This window comes from Bison bison, unplaced genomic scaffold (genome assembly GCF_000754665.1).
Source record: "Bison bison bison isolate TAMUID 2011002044 unplaced genomic scaffold, Bison_UMD1.0 scf7180017864289, whole genome shotgun sequence".
Classification (NCBI taxonomy): Eukaryota; Metazoa; Chordata; class Mammalia; order Artiodactyla; family Bovidae; genus Bison; species Bison bison.
Genome location: NW_011494861.1, coordinates 11,860,629 through 11,880,615, shown reverse-complemented (window position 1 = coordinate 11,880,615; position 19,987 = coordinate 11,860,629). Strand labels below are relative to the sequence as shown.

The 19,987-nt window shown below is 37.0% G+C and overlaps 1 protein-coding gene across 1 annotated transcript in view; it reads left to right on the top strand.

The window, feature by feature from the left end:
• SPEN (spen family transcriptional repressor) overlaps nt 1-19,987 on the top strand; it is a 90,437-nt gene that overhangs the window by 11,340 nt on the left and 59,110 nt on the right. The window contains exons 2-3 of the mRNA XM_010850238.1: nt 12,032-12,434; nt 15,539-16,015. Coding sequence (XP_010848540.1) covers nt 12,032-12,434; nt 15,539-16,015 — 880 coding nt within the window. The remainder of the gene's footprint in view (nt 1-12,031; nt 12,435-15,538; nt 16,016-19,987) is intronic.

Genomic DNA, 19,987 nt, shown 5'->3' with positions numbered 1-19,987 from the left:
AGTACCGGAGTTTCAGCTTTAGCATCATTCCTTCCAAAGAAATCCCAGGGCTGATCTCCTTCAGAATGGACTGGTTGGATCTCCTTGCAGTCCAAGGGACTCTCAAGAGTCTTCTCCAACACCACAGTTCAAAAGCATCAATTCTTCGGCGCTCAGCTTTCTTCACAGTCCAACTCTCACATCCATACATGACCACTGGAAAAACCATAGCCTTGACTAGATGTACCTTTGTTGGCAAAGTAATGTCTCTGCTTTTGAATATGCTATCTAGGTTGGTCATAACTTTTCTTCCAAGGAGTGTCTTTTAATTTCATGGCTGCAGTCACCATCTGCAGTGATTTTGGAGCCCAAGAACTGCTCTTTTTCTTGGGGAATTTTTTTCTGTTTTTTTTTTCATCCTCCTCCCTCCCCCATTTATCCTAAAAATCATGGAATCTTTAGGTTTTTAGGATTATTCCTTTTAGTCAGCTTTAATTCTTTTAATGATGTGAATTTCAAGCACGTCCAATGTTAGAATTAAATGCCATATTAGATATTGATTTCTGTTATATAGATGGGTCTAGCCTTAAAGAAAACAAGATTTGTTAAAAATCTCAATTTATGGAGTGTCTTTAATTCAGTTAGTATGTGATATTGTATATAAAACAAGACAGGGAATTCCCTGGCATTCCAATGGTTAGAACTCCATGCTTTCACTGCCTAGGGCCTGGGTTCAGACCCTCATTGGGGAACTAAGATCCTGTAAGCCATGTGGTGCAGCAAAAAAGGACAAAATAGGAAACTAACTCTTCAGTAACACATTTATTATCTAAAGTCGGTACATTTATTTTCTCCAATAAATTAAATGGGTTGGATTTTAAGATTTCTGAGGTCTTTTTAGTTTAGAAAATCTTGTTCTAGGGCAAACTATGAACATGTTAGAACTGGTAAAGGGTCTTTATTGGCATGGATAAATATTTAATGACAAAACAAGGTATAAAATGGGACATGTAACATGATCTCTATCAGTCACTTCAGTTCTGTCACTCAGTCGTGTCTGACTCTTTGTGACCCCATGGACTGCAGCATGCCAGGCCTCCCTGTCCATTGCCAACTCCTGGAGTTTACTCAAACTCTTGTCTGTTGAATCAGTGATGCCATCCAGCCATCTCATCCTCTGTCATCCCCTTCTCCTCCTGCCTTCACTCTTTCCCAGCAGGGTCTTTTCCAGTGAGTCAGTTCTTCATTCACATCAGGTGGCCAAAGTATTGGAGTTTCAGCATCAGCCCTTCCGATCAATATTCAGGACTGATTTCCTTTAGGATGGACTGGTTGGATCTCCTTGCAGTCCAAGGGACTCTCAAGAGTCTTCTCCAACACCACAGTTCAAAAGCATCTATTCTTCGGTGCTCAGCTTTCTTTATAGTCCAACTCTCACATTCATAAATGACTACTGCAAAAACCATAGCTTTGACTAGACGGACCTTAGTTGGCAAAGTAATGTCTCTGCTTTTTAATATGCTGTCTAGGTTGGTCATAACTTTCCTTCCGAGGAGCAAGTGTCTTTTAATTTCATGGCTGCAGTCACTATCTGCAGTGATTTTGGAGTCCCAAAAAATAAAGTCTGTCACTGTTTCCACTGTTTCTCCATCTATTTGCTATGAAGTGATGGGACCAGATGCCATGATCTTAGTTTTCTGAATGTTGAGCTTTAAGCCAACTTTTCCACTCTCCTCTTTTCACTTTCAAGAGGCTCTTTGGTTCTTCTTCACTTTCTGCCGTAAGGGTGGTATCATCTGCATATCTGAGGTTATTTGTATTTCTCCTAGCAATCTTGATTCCAGCTCGTGCTTCATCCAGCCCAGCGTTTCTCGTGATGTACTCTGCATATAAGTTAAATAAGCAGGGTGACAGTATACAGCCTTGATGTACTCATTGCCCTATTTAGAACCAGTCTGTTGTTCCATGTCCAGTTATGACTGTTGCTTCCTGACCTGCATACAGATTTCTCAAGAGGCAGGTCAGGTGGTCTGATATTCCCATCTCTTTCAGAATTTTCCAGAGTTTGTTGTGGTTCACACAGTCAAAGACTTTGGCGTAGTCAGTAGAGCAGAAAAAGATGTTTTTCTGGAACTCTCTTGCGTTTTCGGTGATCCAGTGGATGTTGGCAATTTGATCTCTGGTTCCTCTGTCTTTCCTGAATCCAGCTTGAACATCTGGAAGTTCATGGTTCACATACTGTTTAAGCATGGCTTGGAGAACTTTGAGCATTACTTTACTAGCGTGTGAGATGAGTGCAATTGTGCAGTAGTTTGAGCATTCTTTGGCCTTGCCTTTCTTTGGGATTGGAATGAAAACTGACCTTTTCCAGTCCTGTGGCCACTGCTGAATTTTCCAAATTTGCTGCCATATTTTCAAATTTGCTGGCAAATTTACTGGCATGATCTCTATGGGGCCGATGAAAATCTGTACATGTAACTCTCTCGTGTATATGCTCACTGTGTCAACTTTTGATACGAATGGTGTTTTGATTGATAACTGAAATCTTAAAGTGAGAGATGAATGAGTATAATATTAAAAGCTCTTGCAAGCCAAAGAAAAAGAAAATTTGGTTCTGCCTGTCATTCTTCATAATGAATAAGAGTCACTGGAATGCTGTGAAGATTTTAAAAAAGTATATATTAATGATTAGTTGGATAATAAAAGAGCTTACTATATCTAAATACTGTGTATCCATCATGCAAAAGATAGGCATATCAGTTCTTTTCAAGTGAATCATTCTGCTAAATAGCTATGCTTATCAATCAAAAATAGCCTTTCTTAGGTCCAAATTTAAGTGGTCTTTGTAAAGTTTCAAACAGTTTTAAATTATATTGCAGTTAATTTAAAAAAATGGTGTATGTGCCTTGTTATGCTAATCTAAGGTATATAAGAATATACTCTTAATTTTTCTTGTCACTTATAGCGCCCCATTTTATTTTACTTTTTAATGAACTAGCCCTTTCCATGGTGGTTTTTGACACAGATTATTCCATTTCAGCATAAGTTTGCTTTGCCAGCGTAAAAGTAGGTGTATAAAAGGAACTTGCATCACAGCTTGGGGTCTCACAGGGTTGTGACATTAGATTTCCTTTGTGTTGATCTTATTGGAAATTTGACGGTAAAACATTTTTGCTTATAAGAAAAAGCTTTTTAGTTCTAAAGATGATAATTAGACTAAAGTGTTGACTGAAGAAGTTTGCTTATTAATACTTTTGGGAATGATTGGATAGAGACTGGTGACTTAATAATTTAATGGATTTAATTTTGTGCAAGGTTTTTTTTTTAATTGGGAAGCATGATTATTTAAAAGTTTATAAACCATTGGAATTAAGTAGAAAAACCCAAATGCCTTTTAAGATTAGAGTGGTACATTTCTTTAATCTGGAAATACAGGTAGTCTTTAAAGATTTTACAAAACTACAATGGTGGATAAAAAGACTATGAAATTTGTGTATATTATAAAAAGATCACATTTCTGTCTTGATTTTATTCTATCTAAGCAACTAAATATTATGAAATTAGGATAGAAATGTAATCAAGTGAAATATTAGAAGGAATTTATAAATTTCTTAGTCTTTTTTAAACTGTTATTTTGTTACTACTACGAAGTAAGCCATAGATTAGAAGTTAGTTTCCTTTTCAGTGACTGTACTGTAATAGTCCTATTAAACCAGGTAGGGGAAGGCAATGGCACCCCACTCCAGTACTCTTGCCTGGAAAATCCCATGGACGGAGGAGCTGGGTGGTCTGCAGTCCATGGGGTCGCTGAGGGTTGGACACGACTGAGAGACTTCACTTTCACTTTTCACTTTCACGCATTGGAGAAGGAAATGGCAACCCACTCCAGTGTTCTTGCCTGGAGAATCCCAGGGACAGGGGAGCCTGGTAGGCTGCCCTCTATGGGGTCGCGCAGAGTCAGACACGACTGAAGCGACTTAGCAGCAGCAGCAGCAGCAAACCAGGTAGGAAGCACATTTTCTGAGATTCTGTTTTTATTTTCTTTAGATGTATACCCAGAAGTATTTTCAAAGAGACCTTTGCATTTATACCCCTTCCTTCCTTTCTTTCTTCTCTACCCTCCTTCCCTGAGGTCTTCATTGCTGCATGTGGGCTTTCTCTAGTTGCCTTGAGCTGGGTGTGCGGTCGGGGTGGGGGGGGAAACTCTTTGTTTTCTTTGGTGTGCGGTCTTCTCCCTGCAGTGGCTTCTCTGGTTGCAAACACAGGCTTCAGGCACCCGACCTATGGGCTCCATGGCTGAGGCTTCAGTTGTTGTGGTGCACTGGCTTAGTTACCCTGAGACATGTGGGATCCTCCTGGACCAGGGATTGAACCCATGTCCCTTGCATTAGCAGGCAGATTCTTATCCACTCTACTACCAGGAAAGTCTAAGTGAGTATTTTTGATTTCCAGTATTATGTTAGGAAAGGAAATTCTGACTTATGCTACAACATGGATGAACCTTGAAGACATCATGCTAGGTGAAATAAGTCACAGAAGAACAAACACTGTATGCGTCTACTTACATTAACTACCTGGAGCAGTCAAATTCATAGACACAAAGTGGAATGGTGGTTCCATTTTTTATTTTTAATTGTTATAAGCAGTACTGCTTACTAAGAAATCTTGTACACTGAGATGTGCAATTATACATGAATGAAAAATTCCTGTGAATGAAATTTCTGGGGATGTGTACTTAGTTCTGAATTTCTTTTTTCATTTATTTTTGACTGGGTCACAGGGCATGCGGAATCTTAGTTCACTGACCAGGGATCGAATCTGCACCCCCTGTGTTAGAAGCACAGAGTCCTAACCACTGGATGCTAGGAGTGTCCCGTTAATAAAGACACTATCAGATTGTCTTCCTTAGAGTTTATCTAATTTATACTCCTGCAGACAGTGTTATGAAAATATTATTTTCTTAGACTTTCACTGTTATCTAGATATTAATGTTTAGATTTTTGTTTTACATGGTACTCTTTTTGGATTTTTGAAATTTTGAGTGAAATTGTTAAAGAGTTTCCTGTTTAGGTATTTTGCCAATTTTTTAGGGGGGAGCTTCTGTCTCCTTTGATTTGCAGAAGTTTGTGTATTTAGGAAATCACTTATTTCTCCATTTGCAGGTATTTTTCCCCATTTGTCTTGACTGCATTTTGCAATTTAGGAGCTATAATTTTTACATGGTTTAATTTATATGGTCTTTTCCTTTATGACATAGGTATTTTATCTCATGCTGAGAGTCTGTAGAAGACTGTACAACAAACTATTAATTATTTATTTTTGGCAGAGAGAGAACACAAATCAGTAAGCTGTTACAAATCATTCTCCACCCCCTTCTTTTTCCACAACTCCCCCATTCCTCCAAGTAGAGCAACATTTTAGAATATTAGCTTTTCCTAAAAATGAGGCTGGGAGCCTGTGGTTGACTTCTCTTTGCTGGATGTAGGGATTCTGAGTCTGTTTTTGCCATCTTTAGTTATTATTTGTACAGTTCTTACTCCAAAGATAGGGTGTGATTAAAGGGGAATATGTTAATTTTTTAAGAGTAGCTTATAGATATGTTTTATACATTTATACTGAAAGAACTCGGTATTGCTGTGAAATGAAGGTAGGTTTTGCTTGTCATCTAATGGGTTTCTTATCTTCCTAGGCAGTCATGCCTGAATGTCTTCGATGTGTGCCCATTTACAGGAAATGAGGCATTCAGTTGATTCATTGAGTAGGCCAAAAAGTTAGTTTGGGTATTCTGAAAACCCCGAATGAACAAAAACTTTTTGGCCAACCCAATATATTGAGGGTAACGTAGACACTTGTGACCAAAGGAGACATAAATTCTGATATATTAAAAGACAGTGACAGGGGCTTCCCTGGGAGTCCAGTGGTTAAGAGTCCACCTTGCAATGCAGGGGACACTGGTTTGATCCTTGGTTGTAGAATATCCCACATGCCCTGGGGCAACTGAGTCCATGAGCCACAACTACCATTTGTTTTTTAGAATAATTGCAGAGTTGTACAGCCATCACCACTGACACCAGAATATTTTTATCACTCCAGAATGAAACCTATTAGCAGTCATTCCCCATTCTTTCTTTTCCCCGACTTCTGGCATCCACGAATCTTTTCTACTTCTGTGTGTTTGTCTATTTTGGACCTTTCACATATGAAATCATACAATATGTAATTGGCTTCTTTTACTTAGTATAATATTTTCGAGATTCATCCATTGTTGTAGCATGTATTAGGACTTCATTCCTTTTTATTGCCGAATGACATTCCGTTGAATGGACCTACCACATTTTAAAAACTCCACTCAGCAATTGAACCTTTTTTTTGGCTATTATGAATAATGATATTGTGACATTTCTGTGTTTTTCTGTGGACATACATTTTCACTTCATATCTAGGAGAAGAATTGCTGAATTACATGGTTCTAAGTTGAACATTTTCAGGAACTTCCAAATTGATTTCCAAAGTGACTGTACCATTTTGCCATTTCACCAGCAATGCCTTAGGGTTTAGAAATCTTTGGAAAATCTTAGAAATCTTCTTATCCTAATCACTTGTTATTGTCTGTCATTTTTATTTTCGCCATTGTATTGAATGTGAAGTGTTATCTCACTATGGTTTTGGTTCTTATTTTCCTAAAGTCTGATGTTGTTAAGCGAATTTTTGTGTGTTTATTGGCTGTTTACCTTTTTGGGAGAAATTGCCCATATAGCCTTTGCCTATTTTTAAATTGCAATATGTCTTTTTCATTGTTGAGTTGTAAGAACTATCAGATAAATAATTTGCAAATATTTTCTATTTTCTGGGCTTATAGCAATTTTTCATCCTTTGGACAGGGTAAAACTATTAACTTGTAATTTGTGATTGTCATGCTAACAATTTAAATTTATCTTTGTCATTCTAGATAATTGTTAAAACAGGTTCTTCCTTTGGTTTTTAACTTATTTAAATTGATAATGAGACATATGACGTATTAAAATATCAACATCTTATTTGGTTATGTCCAAATTGCAGGAGTTTTACAATCTAAATATATGATTCTGAGCTACATACTACATTTAATGTGTTGATGTATGGGGAGTATCAGTAATTGTAAATGATGTAGCTTTAATGTCTACCTCCACTATGTTGAGGACCAGAAATAGCTGTGATTTATTTGAAAAGATTGGGATTGTACACTTAAATGGCTAAGTAGCTAATTTTATGTTATATTTTATTGCAATGAAAATTAAAAAAAATTTGACCTGTGACTATATAGGAAAATTGTGGCCAGTTCCAGTTTAAATGCTGTTAAGAACCCCTGGAGGAGGGCATGGCAACCCACTCCAGTATTCTTGCCTGGAGAATCCCATGGACAGAGGAGCCTGGCATAGGGTCCATAGACTTGCACAGAGTCAGACATGACTGAATTGACTTAGCACACACACACATAATGCATTTAAATGTCTAGCGGAGTCTGCATTTTGGTATTCTTGAAGTATTTGTAGTCACTGGTATAGGAAATAAAAGTCTAACACAGAGGGGAAACCAGTCTTTTGGTCTAAATATAGGATCAAGTCATTGATTTATAAATTTTGTAATTTCTTCATAAAATTTTATTACTATAAAAGGTTTCTATAAGTGTTGATGTTACAGCATTGTTACAGATAGCTTGGTGGTTGTGAAGGATATATTTATAACCCAACTGTTTGAGTTTGGAAGAGGAATGATTTTGAATATTTTAATAATGTAAAAAATTGTTGTTTAGTTGCAAAGTCGTGTCCAACTCTTTAGCAACCCCATAGACTGAGCCATCAGGAAAGCCCATAAATAGATGTGTAAGGGAGACCAGGTGAAAGTGAAGGAGAATTTGCTCAGTCCTGTCTGACTCTTTGCGACCCTATGGACTGTAGCCCACCAGGCTCCTCCCGTGGAATTTTCCAGGCAAGAGTACTGGAGTGGGTTGCCATTTCTTTCTCCAGGGATCTTTCTGTCCCAGGGATCGAACCTGGGTCTTTCACATTGTAAGCAGATGCTTTTACCATCTGAGCCACCAGGGAAGCCATCGCAGTAAATGTGGCATTATTTAGGGTTATTTTAAAACTCTCTCTTAAAAACTTTTAAGAACTATAGTGTATGTTGATAAATTTAATATTTTTTGATGGTGAACATTTTTGACCAAATAGAAACCAATGTAATATTTTTTGACTTGTGTTTTTGAAAACAAACCTTTTAGATTTTATATACTACAACTGGTAGCAATCAAATATGATTTCTCAAGTTTATGTTCTCATTTTTAAAAAGTTTAGGTTCTCTTGATTCTTTAAAGCTAGAAGTGAATTAACTTATTACTATAAGCAGTGACTATGTAACTTAAAAAATTCTGTGCATATTACTGGAGACTCTTTGATAGATTCTCTGAAAACCTATAGCTAAGGCTTGATGTTTTTAAAAAAAGGAAATATTATCTAATTGTGATTTTATTATTTTTGTTCTTTTTTTCTTTTTTAATTAGTAAATGTTAGGTAATGTTTCATCTTGAACACTTGAGGACTACTTGAGTACTATAGGAAATGTGTTGTTTTGAAAAGAGTAGACAAAACCAGGAAATCACGTTTACGTTTTGTTTTTGTTGTTCAGTTGCTAAGTTGTGTTCGACTCTTTGAGATCCCATGGACAACAGCATGCCAGGCTTCCCTGTCCTTCACTATCTTCTGAAGTTTGCTGAAACTCATATCCATTGAGTCATTGATGCCATTCAACCATCTCATCTGTCACCCCTTTCTCCTCCTGCCCTTAATCTTTCCCAGCATCAAGGTCTGTTCCAGTGAGTCAGCACTGCATCAGGTTGCCGAAGTATTCAAGCTTCAACATCAGTTCTTCCAGTGAATATTCAGGGTTGATTTCCTTTGGATTGACTCATTTGATCTTCTTGCTGTCCAAGGAACTCTCATGAGTCTTTTCCAGCGCCACAGTTCAAAAGCATCAATTCTTTGGTGCTTAGCCTTCTTTATGGTCCATCTATCACATCTGTACATGCTGAGTTTTTATGAATATGAAGAGTTAAGCAGCTTTTTTCTTTTTTTTTTTTTTAAGATTTGGGTGTTTCTAGTCTACTCAGTGTAAAAGAGTAATGTAATAGCTGATGAAGTTCTTTGTTAAATTTGGAGACAAATTTGTATTTTGTTTCCAGAGTGTACTCTCCTTATATAACAATGATGGGGACTGTGAGCCCACCATTTTGATGAAGGAGGCCCATCTGACTTTGTTTTCATAATCTGTGCATTGAGTATTTGGTCCCTCTTTTCAGTATTGCATTTAGCTCTTTGTTATTCAGAATTTAAGCTTAAATATTTGTTTTTCCTGTAGTAGTTTGGCTTTTTTTTTGACGGAGAGTTGCCTGATGCTTCCCTCTTTTCTCTTTCTTCTTTCTAATAGAATAAACCTTTGTGCTCTTGGGCTGAAGTGATTAGTTGTGTATGTGTGTGCATGTTAAAATATACAAAATACAAAATTTATTATTTTAACCATTTGACGTGTACAGTTGGTGACATTACGTGCATTCACAGGGAAGTCCCTGGTGGTCCAGTGGTTGGATTTGGTGCTTTCACTGCCAGGGCTCCAGCTTCCATCCCTGGTTGGGGAACTAATCCTGGAAGATGCTTGGCATAGCCAAAAAAAAGTGTACTTAAAATGTTATGTAACCATTAGCACTATTTCTAGAATTTTTTCATTCCATACAAAATTCCATTCTGTACCATTAAGCAGTATCTCCCCAACCTTTATTCTACTTTGTCTTCATGAATTTGTCTATTCCAGATACCTCATATAAGTGGAATCATAAATTAATTGTCCTTTTGTGTCTGGCTTATTTCATTTAGTATGATGTTTTCAAGGTTTATCCATGTTCTAGCACATATCAAAACTTCATTTCTTTTTATGTCTTAATATTCCATTTTATGTATATACCACATTTCATTTTATTCATTCATCCATTGATGGACACGGGTTGTTTCCATCTTTTGGTGTTTGTGAATAACGACATTGGTGCACATGTACCAACATTGGTACATATGAGGGCTTCCCTCATAGCTCAGTTGGTAAAGAATCTGCCTGTGATGCAGGAGACCCTGGTTCAATTCCTGGGTTGGGAAGATCTGCTGGAGAAGGGATAGGCTACCCACTCCAGTATTCTTGGGCTTCCCTTGTGGCTCAGCTGGTAAAGAATCCATCTGCAATGCAGGAGACCCTGGTTCAATTCCTGGGTTGGGAAGATCCACTGGAGAAGGGATAGGCTACCCACTCCAGTAATCTTGGGCTTCCCTTGTGGCTCAGCTGGTAAAGAATCTGCCTGCAATGAGGGAGACCTGGGTTCGATCCCTGGGTTGGGAAGATCCCCTGGAGAAGGGAAAGGCTACCCACTCCAGTATTCTGGCCTGGAGAATTCTGTGGACTAAGGCCATGGAGTCGCAAAGAGTCGGACACGACTGAGCGACTTTCACCTTCACCTTCACCATCATTGGTGCTCAAATAGTTGAGCCCTTGTTTTCATTTGTCTTGGGTATATACCTAGGAAGTGCTGGGTCATATGATAATTCTTTGCTTAACTTTTGGAGAAAATGCTACTTTCCCACAGTGGCTGTACCTTTTTACAGTTCCAGCAGCTATGCAGGAGGTTTCAGATTTCTCCATATCCTTGCCAATACTTGTTCTGTTCTGTTCTCTTTTCTAATAGCCAGACTAGTGGGTGTGAACTGAGTGGTATTTTATTGTGGTTTTGATTTGTATTTCCCTAATGACTAATGATTTTGAGCATCTTTTTCTGTGCTTGTCTGCCATCTGTATATCTTCTTTGGAGAAGTGTCTTCTCCAGTTTTTAAAAAGTGAGTTAAGATTTCTTAGATTCTTGATACAAGTCATTTGTCAGATACATTTGAAGGTATTTTTTATGTTTATATTTCTGTTTCTATCATTTTATTCCCCAAATTTAAAAGATCCTTTCATCAATTAATTTATCCCACGTAATTTCGTTACATCTAGTTCAGTTGCATGATGAAACTGGATTTTAGGATTATGTTTCCCTTGTGAGATGTAACAACTTAAATCATACTAGAGAATATAAATGAAACGTCCCACTTTCTGATAATATCAGCTTCTTCAGGGGAAGTGTAAAATTACGATCTTGGATTGTCAGCATGTAAGAGTGTTATATTTAAAAGCGCTGTGCCTGCCTTTTTAAAATGCCAAATTAAAAAAAAAAGCCAAATTACAGGGATATATAAAATACAATTAAGTCCTAATGAAATTAGAAGAATTTTCTTGAATTTTAAAATTCTAGACAATTATGTTTTTACGTGCATGCTTCAGAATATAAATGGTGCCATACAGGTTTTCTTTTTGTACATAGTAAACAATATTTTTGGAATGAAAATGAGAACATAGAGTCTGTCAAAAGATTTTCTGATGTATTAATTTATATAAACAATTTAGTTATTCATAAATTATAAATTTTAACACTTTTTCTTTTAATCCCCTGGAAAAGAGAATTAAATAGCAAAAAATTACATTAAAAATTAGGACTGATACTTGCACATGCACAGAATATTTGAATTTATTTTGCCTTCCAGTAAGGAGTGTTTGAAATCATCTTATTTTTTCAGTAAAATCATTTTCACTTAATGAATTAAATTAAAATGAAATCTGTAGAATAGCTATTTTCAGCTACAGTTTTTACTTGAATAAAAATCTCTTAAGACTGGTAAGTTACTTCGATTATCTTAGGTATAATATCCTATTTTAGGATGTAAAATTCCTAAAAACTTATGAAAGTCATTCAGCTTAGTGTTCTAGAAAGGTAAAGTCAGTTTATAGCAAATACTGTATTTACAAATGAGAGCAATAAAACAATCTGGTAAAAATGTTTGTAAATATTTGCCTCAAAAAAGAAAAATATGAGTATACAAGACATTTAAAATTAACTCGCAACCTGTCCCCTATACATGCATAATATAAATTGTTTAAATATAAGAAACATTTTTAAAACTATTTTTGGAAAATTATTACCATGCAGCAATAACATTGATTATTTATTTATTTATTTATTTTTTTAGATATGGCCGCGTGGAAAGTGTCAAAATTCTCCCAAAGAGGGGTTCTGAAGGAGGAGTGGCCGCCTTTGTGGATTTTGTGGACATCAAAAGTGCACAGAAAGCTCACAACTCAGTCAACAAAATGGGAGATAGAGACCTACGCACGGATTATAATGAACCAGGCACCATTCCAAGTGCTGCTCGGGGATTGGATGATACAGTTTCCATAGCATCTCGTAGTAGAGAGGTTTCTGGGTTCAGAGGAGGTGGTGGAGGGCCTGCTTATGGCCCCTCACCATCACTTCATGCACGAGAAGGACGTTATGACCGGAGACTTGATGGGTAAGTTCCAAGGTTTCTGTAGGCAGGTATTTTGTATTTGATATGGTGAGAAACAGAAACTCGTATTTAGGGGCCCCAGATGGATTTAAAGTTTTGGGCATTCTCAATGTTTCCTATTTTGGGTTGGAAACGGAAGTGATTTCTATCCCAGTGGCTGGTATCTTATGGAATCGTAGAGGATATTTCCTGCAGCTGATTGGATATCTACTGCTGAGATATAAAGTGGTGGAAGATTTTGTATGGCAGCATCATTTTTGGAGTTACCTGTCTTCTAGACTTTTATTCCTTCTCTTGGATAATGTTAAGGCTTTCCTTGGATATATCTCTTCTACCTGATGGAGCTACTTGGCTACAGATTTTGTGGTTGTACTATATGGAATATTTCTGGAATATTAGAGCCTACAGATTCTTTTAGAATTTGATATTTGCTTCTCAGTTTTCACTGCACGAAGTGTATGAACGAATTGGTATGTCACCAAAAAACCTAGCAGTCCATATAATTCGACCTCTTGGATTCTACAAACAATACTTTGACCTGGAAATATGTATTTGGATGAAGAGGAGTGAAGGCAATCCTTGATTTTTCCATTTTGGATCTACACAGTTTCCATGTTGGAATTATACTCCTTGATGGAATGGGGGAAAATTGAGATGATGGACGTTCCTAAATCCTGGAATATAGCCCTTCTTTTCTAATTGCTGGAATGTATGGGATATCATGTTGTCAAGATTCCATTAGCCCAAGAGAAGAGGATTACTATCCTGTTTCTTAAGCAAGTTGCTGTCCAATTAAAGGTACTTTAGCTTTGAACACATGGTGATGATCAGTTGTGGATACAGCAATCAAAATGGACTTTGCTGGATGGCTACAAAGGTGAACTTTTGGCGAGCAACTGTGCCTTCCTCATCTGGTGGAATCATAGAGGATATTTCCTCTTCTGTCAGCTGCCTGATTCATACTTAGGGCTGGAGATTTTTGTGAATGTGGATCAATTTATAATTTTCTACTGTCTCAAGAAAGAAGTCTGGGGGTTTGAGAGTTACAGTTTGTCTGGGACTGCTTGCTTCCAGTGGAATTATTTTATCTGGTCATTAAGATTTTTTTTCCTTGTGGTTCATCTAAATATCATTTGACACCCTTGCCCATTAAGAAGGTGGATTACCCCCAAAAGAGGGGCCAAAATTGGGGAAGTTATGTTCACAATTCTCTCCCTAGATTTAATTGGGATTATAGGTCGTGGTTCCACACTTGGAAAAGGTTGGTATATCCTGACCTGTGTATATTAGCCCCTCTCCTAACCCAAGTCAAACTTTCTTTTTTTCCCCACTAACTCTAGAATTATTTAGTACTAATAGATGATTCAAAGAATAGCTATTAGATTTCAGCTCTGCTATCTCTTGTGCCTGCCTTCTGTATCTTCTAATGGATAAGAACTGTGCATATTTATAAAATATCTGATATAGCAGTAATTCTCCTAGAACTATTATCTGTTGCTTCTGTTATATCATTAATAATAGCTCTTACTGATTAACATTTGATAGGGTACTAATTGAATTATTTATGACATTTTCTCTCTTGAGTCTCAGAAGAACCCCTCTTCTTTGTTAGACAGTGAAATATCTATCCAAATTCCAGAAATGTAGCAAATAAAAAAGGAGAGTCATTTAATATATTTAAGTAGGAAAGATAATATTGAATTTTTTTGCCATGCCAGTTGCTTTGCATAATAGCAAAAACAAAATACAGCCTAGGAGAATGTATGATTGCTTCTAAGTGAGATGGTGAAAATGAAGGTTAGTGGAGAGATTTGGAATCTAAGCATGTATTGGAAACACAGTATTAGTTGTAAGATTTTTGCCACATATTCTTCATTGCAAAGATTCTAATTCTTCTGTATCTTTCATAGTTCCTTAATCACTTTTGATAAAAGATAGACCCAAAGGTAAGGTTGAGAAGAGACTCAACCTCATGCTTGAGATTCAAGTGAACTGGTGTTTTAGGAACTTTCTTAATAAGTAGAGAACTGAAGATTTCTTTGTAGGATTGGAATTGGTTTTTAATATTAACATATAATTGCATGTGTATAATTGTACATGCAGCAGTTTTTGTACTCATAGATTGACAAGTGTTCATGCCCTACAGAAAAAAACTTTTATAGTTAAACCATTGCTAAAAACTGAATTTTATAGTTCGCAAAGTTGCCTTATTTCATCAGAGGCAATTTGAGTATAACTAAAACCCTAAGCGAATATATTTCTTTTAACCATTAAGTAATACATTAACAGACTGAATTATGGACTAGGCATTTAAAAATTATTTGTAATTTGATAGCACAAGAAGATAAAATAACCATTATTCTTTAATTAGTTAAATTTATCATAGAATAGCATGTGGCAGCCCAATATTTTGATATCCTAAGTGGTTTTTGGTTTGATTTTCTTTTTTAAGATCCTGTTTTTATTATTAAGTGTGATTGTTTGGGCACAGCAATTTACGTAATTTACTAATGTTATAATTACCCAAGAAATTGAAAGTTAATATGAAAAAGTTATACTTAACATTTTTTTCTATACTTCTTTGAAAATGCCCTCCTATTGCTGGGACATGGGCATGCATTGCAATGAGGCTTTCATGTCTGTGTGAAAAACATATCATGGAAATTTTGCCTGAAATACATTTACAAAGTAAATACAGTTTGGCATATATTTTAATCCGATGAAAGTATAGAAAGTTTAATTTTCATATTAAAATAAAAGTCTCTTCTTGTTCCATTAAATTTAAAATAAAAAAGGAAATGGCATATGTCTATTTCTGTATATAAGCCAGAAAATCCCTAATAAAAAGAGCAGCTTGACTTACAGAACACTAGTCATGAAAGCCCAATATACAGTTACAACAGTTATTGCTTAGCTGTGGAAATAAGTTTTGGAGTCAAGTAAAATGTTAAGCTTGTTAATGTTTGCTTACTAAAGTAGGTTACTGCTGTTTAGAAAATGACCAGTTGCACAAAGAAAGTGCTGAAGTGAATGTTTGCATGACTTGCTTTTAGATTTGCTTTCCCGTTTCTGATTGATTAAATATTTTTCCCCCCTCCTAAATGCAGGGCTTCAGATAACAGGGAGCGTGCTTATGAACATAGTGCCTATGGACACCATGAACGGGGGACGGGAGGATTTGATCGGACAAGACATTACGATCAGGATTACTATAGAGATCCTCGAGAGCGGACTTTACAACATGGGCTCTATTATACTTCTCGGAGTCGAAGTCCAAACCGTTTTGATGCTCATGACCCCCGATACGAACCTAGGGCTCGGGAGCAGTTTACACTGCCCAGTGTGGTACACAGGGATACCTACAGGGATGACATTCCCCGGGAGGTACGAGGCAGAAGGCCCGAGCGGAATTACCAGCACAGCAGGAGTCGGTCACCACACTCATCCCAGTCTAGAAATCAGTCTCCTCAGAGGCTGGCTAGTCAAGCGTCTAGACCCACAAGGTCCCCTAGCGGCAGCGGCTCTAGAAGTAGATCCTCCAGTAGTGATTCACTCAGCAGCAGCAGTAGTACCAGCAGTGACAGGTAGGTTAACAGTCTTTTGTTATCAGAGACAAGGTCTTGAATAAATTGTTACAAATGTGCTACCATCAGTGGTACTGATTTTTAGTACAGTAATGTTTTTGGAAGTAATCTTGGATCATGTATATAATGAATGAAGAAACTTTGATTAGCCCTGTAGCCAACAAATTAACTATTTTCCCAAGTACTCAGATCTAAATGATAATTTGCAAATACTGTTTCATCCTTCAGATGCTGAATGTTAAAATTGCCAAAAAGGAAGAAAAGCAATAACTTCAGTTGTATGAAACAAATCTTGTGCCATACAATGAACTTTCAAAGTTCTTTGATTTCTTAGTGTATACTATTTCTATTATTTGGTTGAAAATTTGTAAAAGCTGTTGGGGTAAAGATATCTTTAGTATTGGTGAAATATATTGTTGATATGTTTATTATCAATGTATAAATTGACGTGTACATTTTAACTAATTTTAACATCAAGATGGTAATCAATTTATAAACTCCAGTAGGAAAGCTTTCTTTAAAATTCAGGTTGTGTCTTTGCTGTTCACTAAGGGTGAGTAGGCTAATTTTGTTAGTTGGGATTTTTTTCTTTTTTTTTTTTTTTTACAAAAGAGTTGTTGTCTTTCAAAGATGAAAATGATAAATTGAAAATAATCTTAACAAGAAACATCTTATAAGTTAGGTTATGGGTTTTGAAGTAATAGGTCAAGGTTAAAAAAAAATCAAGGTAGACAGTATACTAAGTTTATAATCTTGGACAAGTTACTAAAGCTCTCTAGGCCTCAGCTTTCTCGTCTTTGATAAGAACCATGTTTCCTAAAGTTATTTGGAATGTTAAAATGAAAAAATCCTTAAAGGGCTTAGCTTGATACCTATATATGTTAAATACCTCCTTCAGTAACTCCTAGCTGTTGTTACTGCTACTACTTGAGATGTTGGTAGTCTTCAGTATTTTCTGTTTCTCTTTACTGTTATTCAACATGTTAATCTCAGACATTCTAGTTTTAAATTTAAATTTGTATTTAAATGTATTTTAAATTTGCAAGAGACAAATTCTTTGACCTAATTAAAATGCCCAGATTATTTTTCCTTTAGTATTGCCTGCTTAGAATTAACTTAAAAAAAGTAAATGATCATGTAATTGATAAAAGCCTCCTTTTATGCCTCCTGAGTTTTCTGATTCAAAACAATAAATAGAAGCATTTATTTATACATCTATCTATCTAGATGTAATTCAAATATTCTGGAAGATGTCGCATATTATAGTGAAGCAGGCAGTTTAAGTCGGAACAGTTAAGTTCTGGCTCCAGCTTTGCAGCTGTGACATGGTTGAGACCCTTAACTTCTTTTGATATCATTTGATGTATTGTTGAGTTAAAGGATTGACAATATTCATTTGAATTCTATAAATTGATTATAAAATCTTGTCATGATTCACTTTCTTCTGCATAGAGTTGGCCTAAGATACTCAAGTTTTAGTCATTTTCCCCAAACCTACCTCAGTAAAGGGGTGGTACTACACTCCACTGAATCAAAACTTTTTGAAAAGTCAACCAATTGAAGAAGTGTGGAAGTTAGAGATGAACTGCATGGCTTTCAGAAGGGTGGCATTGTACTTTGGTGGGAGTTTGTGGTTTGGGATTTGGCCCTTGGAGTTGTGGGCTCAAAAACTTGAACCCAGAGGTGATCTGATGAATTTTGATGGAGCTAATTGCTGTATACATAATCAAAAGAAACAGTTGTATGCTTCTGAATATTTACATTCAGAAAGATAACTGCCACAAAGGCAGGATGAGCTTGGGAAATCTACATGGAGACTAAATTACAACTGTAGAGGATATTTTCTCCTGTGTCAACTGCCTGAATCATACTTAGGGCTGAAGATTTTTATGATTTAGAGCTATGAAGGATATGTAGAACTTCAGAAAGGAGATACGAATTTTGGGCTAGACAGGGAACATTGTGAGCAGAAGGAACAACTTGAAGAGATAGAAGTAGGTGGAAGAATGTTTTGAGAACAGCAAATAATTTAGTATGACTTAACCATGCTAATGTTTTTGGGTTTTATTTTTTATGCAGAGATGAGCCATTGAAGGATTTTGAGAAGGGAAATAGCTTATTGAGATCTGTGCTTTAGAAAGGCATCTGCTTTAGAATAAGAAAGAGAGATTCCAGTTAGACAATTTCAGTATTGCATAGAAGGAAAACTTGGACATTGAGAGTGCCTAACTTGGGAAAAGTGGACATTGTAATAACATTCAGATGATATCGATTTATGAAAAAGAGAATCAACTTTTTTGAAGACATGAAGAGCCTTTTGGTGCCGTTCTGTAAAAACAGGGCCAGGTAGGTCTTCCTTTGTGCACACTGCAGAGCCAGATAAGTGTATTGCCTTTCTCTGAGTACACATTCAAATGGTTGAAATACTTAGCTACAATTCTTAGTAAAGAGGAAGGTGAAACCAAAATTGATGTAATAGTCAAAAGAGTGGTCATTATATTGTTACTGAATCAAGTACAGAGAAATAAAATATTTGGGTGTTCAGAGCACATCCATTATCTTGGGGTTCATCCCCCCTTTTATCAGATATCCTCCTTTCCTCTATAATTATATTGATTACAAAACATGTTATTTTTTTAAAAGATTTATTTTTTGGCTGTGGTGGGTCTTTGTTGCTGCACATAGGCTTTCTCTATTTGCGGCGAGTTGGGGCTACTCTTTGTTGGGGTGCACAGACTTCTCGTTGCAGGGACTTCTCTTGTTGTGGAGCACAGGCTGTAGGCATGCCGGCTTCAGTAGTTGCAGTGCATGGGCTCAGTAATTACGGCTTACAGGCTTCAGAGTACTGGTTCAGTAGTCGTGATGCAGGGGCTTAGTTGCTCCGAGTAATGTAGGATCTTCCCAGACCAGGGATTGAACCCATGTCCCTTGCATTGTAAGGTGGATTCTTAACCACTGGACCATCAGGGAAAGTGAAAGTGAAAGTCACTCAGTTGTGTCTGACTCTTTGTGACCCCATGGACTATACAGTCCATGGAATTCCCCAGGCCAGAATACTGGAGTGGGTAGCCTTTCCGTTCTCCAGGGGATCTTCCCAACCCAGGCATTGAACCCAGGTCACCCCCATTGCAGGCAGATTCTTTGCCAGCTGAGCTACGAGGGAATCCCCTCAAAATGTAATATTTTGTTATTGTCAATTCACAATGTTCAATGCCCCTTTGGAAGAAATAAGTTCTTTTTTGTAATCCTTAAAACTTGATTGTGAAATGGTGATTTTCCAAGTCCTTTAAAAATGTTTTAAATCAACAGGTTATCAGTTCAGTTCAGTTCAGTCGCTCAGCCGTGTCTAACTCTTTGCAACCCCATGAATCGCAGCATGCCAGGCCTCCCTGTCCAACACCAACACCTGGAGTTCACTCAGACTCACGGCCATCGAGATGGTGATGCCATCCAGCCATCTCATCCTCTGTCGTCCCCTTCTCCTCCTGCCCCCAATCCCTCCCAGCATCAGAGTCTTTTCCAATGAGTCAACTCTTCACATGAGATGGCCACAGTACTAGAGTTTCAGCTTCAGCATCATTCCTTCCAAAGAAATCCCAGGGCTGATCTCCTTCAGAATGGACTGGGTGGATCTCCTTGCAGTCCAAGGGACTCTCAAGAGTCTTCTCCAACACCACAGTTCAAAAGCATCAAGTCTTCAGCGCTCAGCTTTCTTCACAGTCCAACTCTCACATCCATACATGACCAAGGGAAAAACCATAGCCTTGACTAGCCGGACCTTTGTTGGCAAAGTAATGTCTCTGCTTTTGAATATGCTATCTAGGTTGGTCATAACTTTCCTTCTGAGGAGTAAGCATCTTTTAATTTCATGGCTGCAGTCACCATCTGCAGTGATTTGGGAGACCAAAAAAATAAAGTCTGACACTGTTTCCACTGTTTCCTCATCTATTTCCCATGAAGTGATGGGACCAG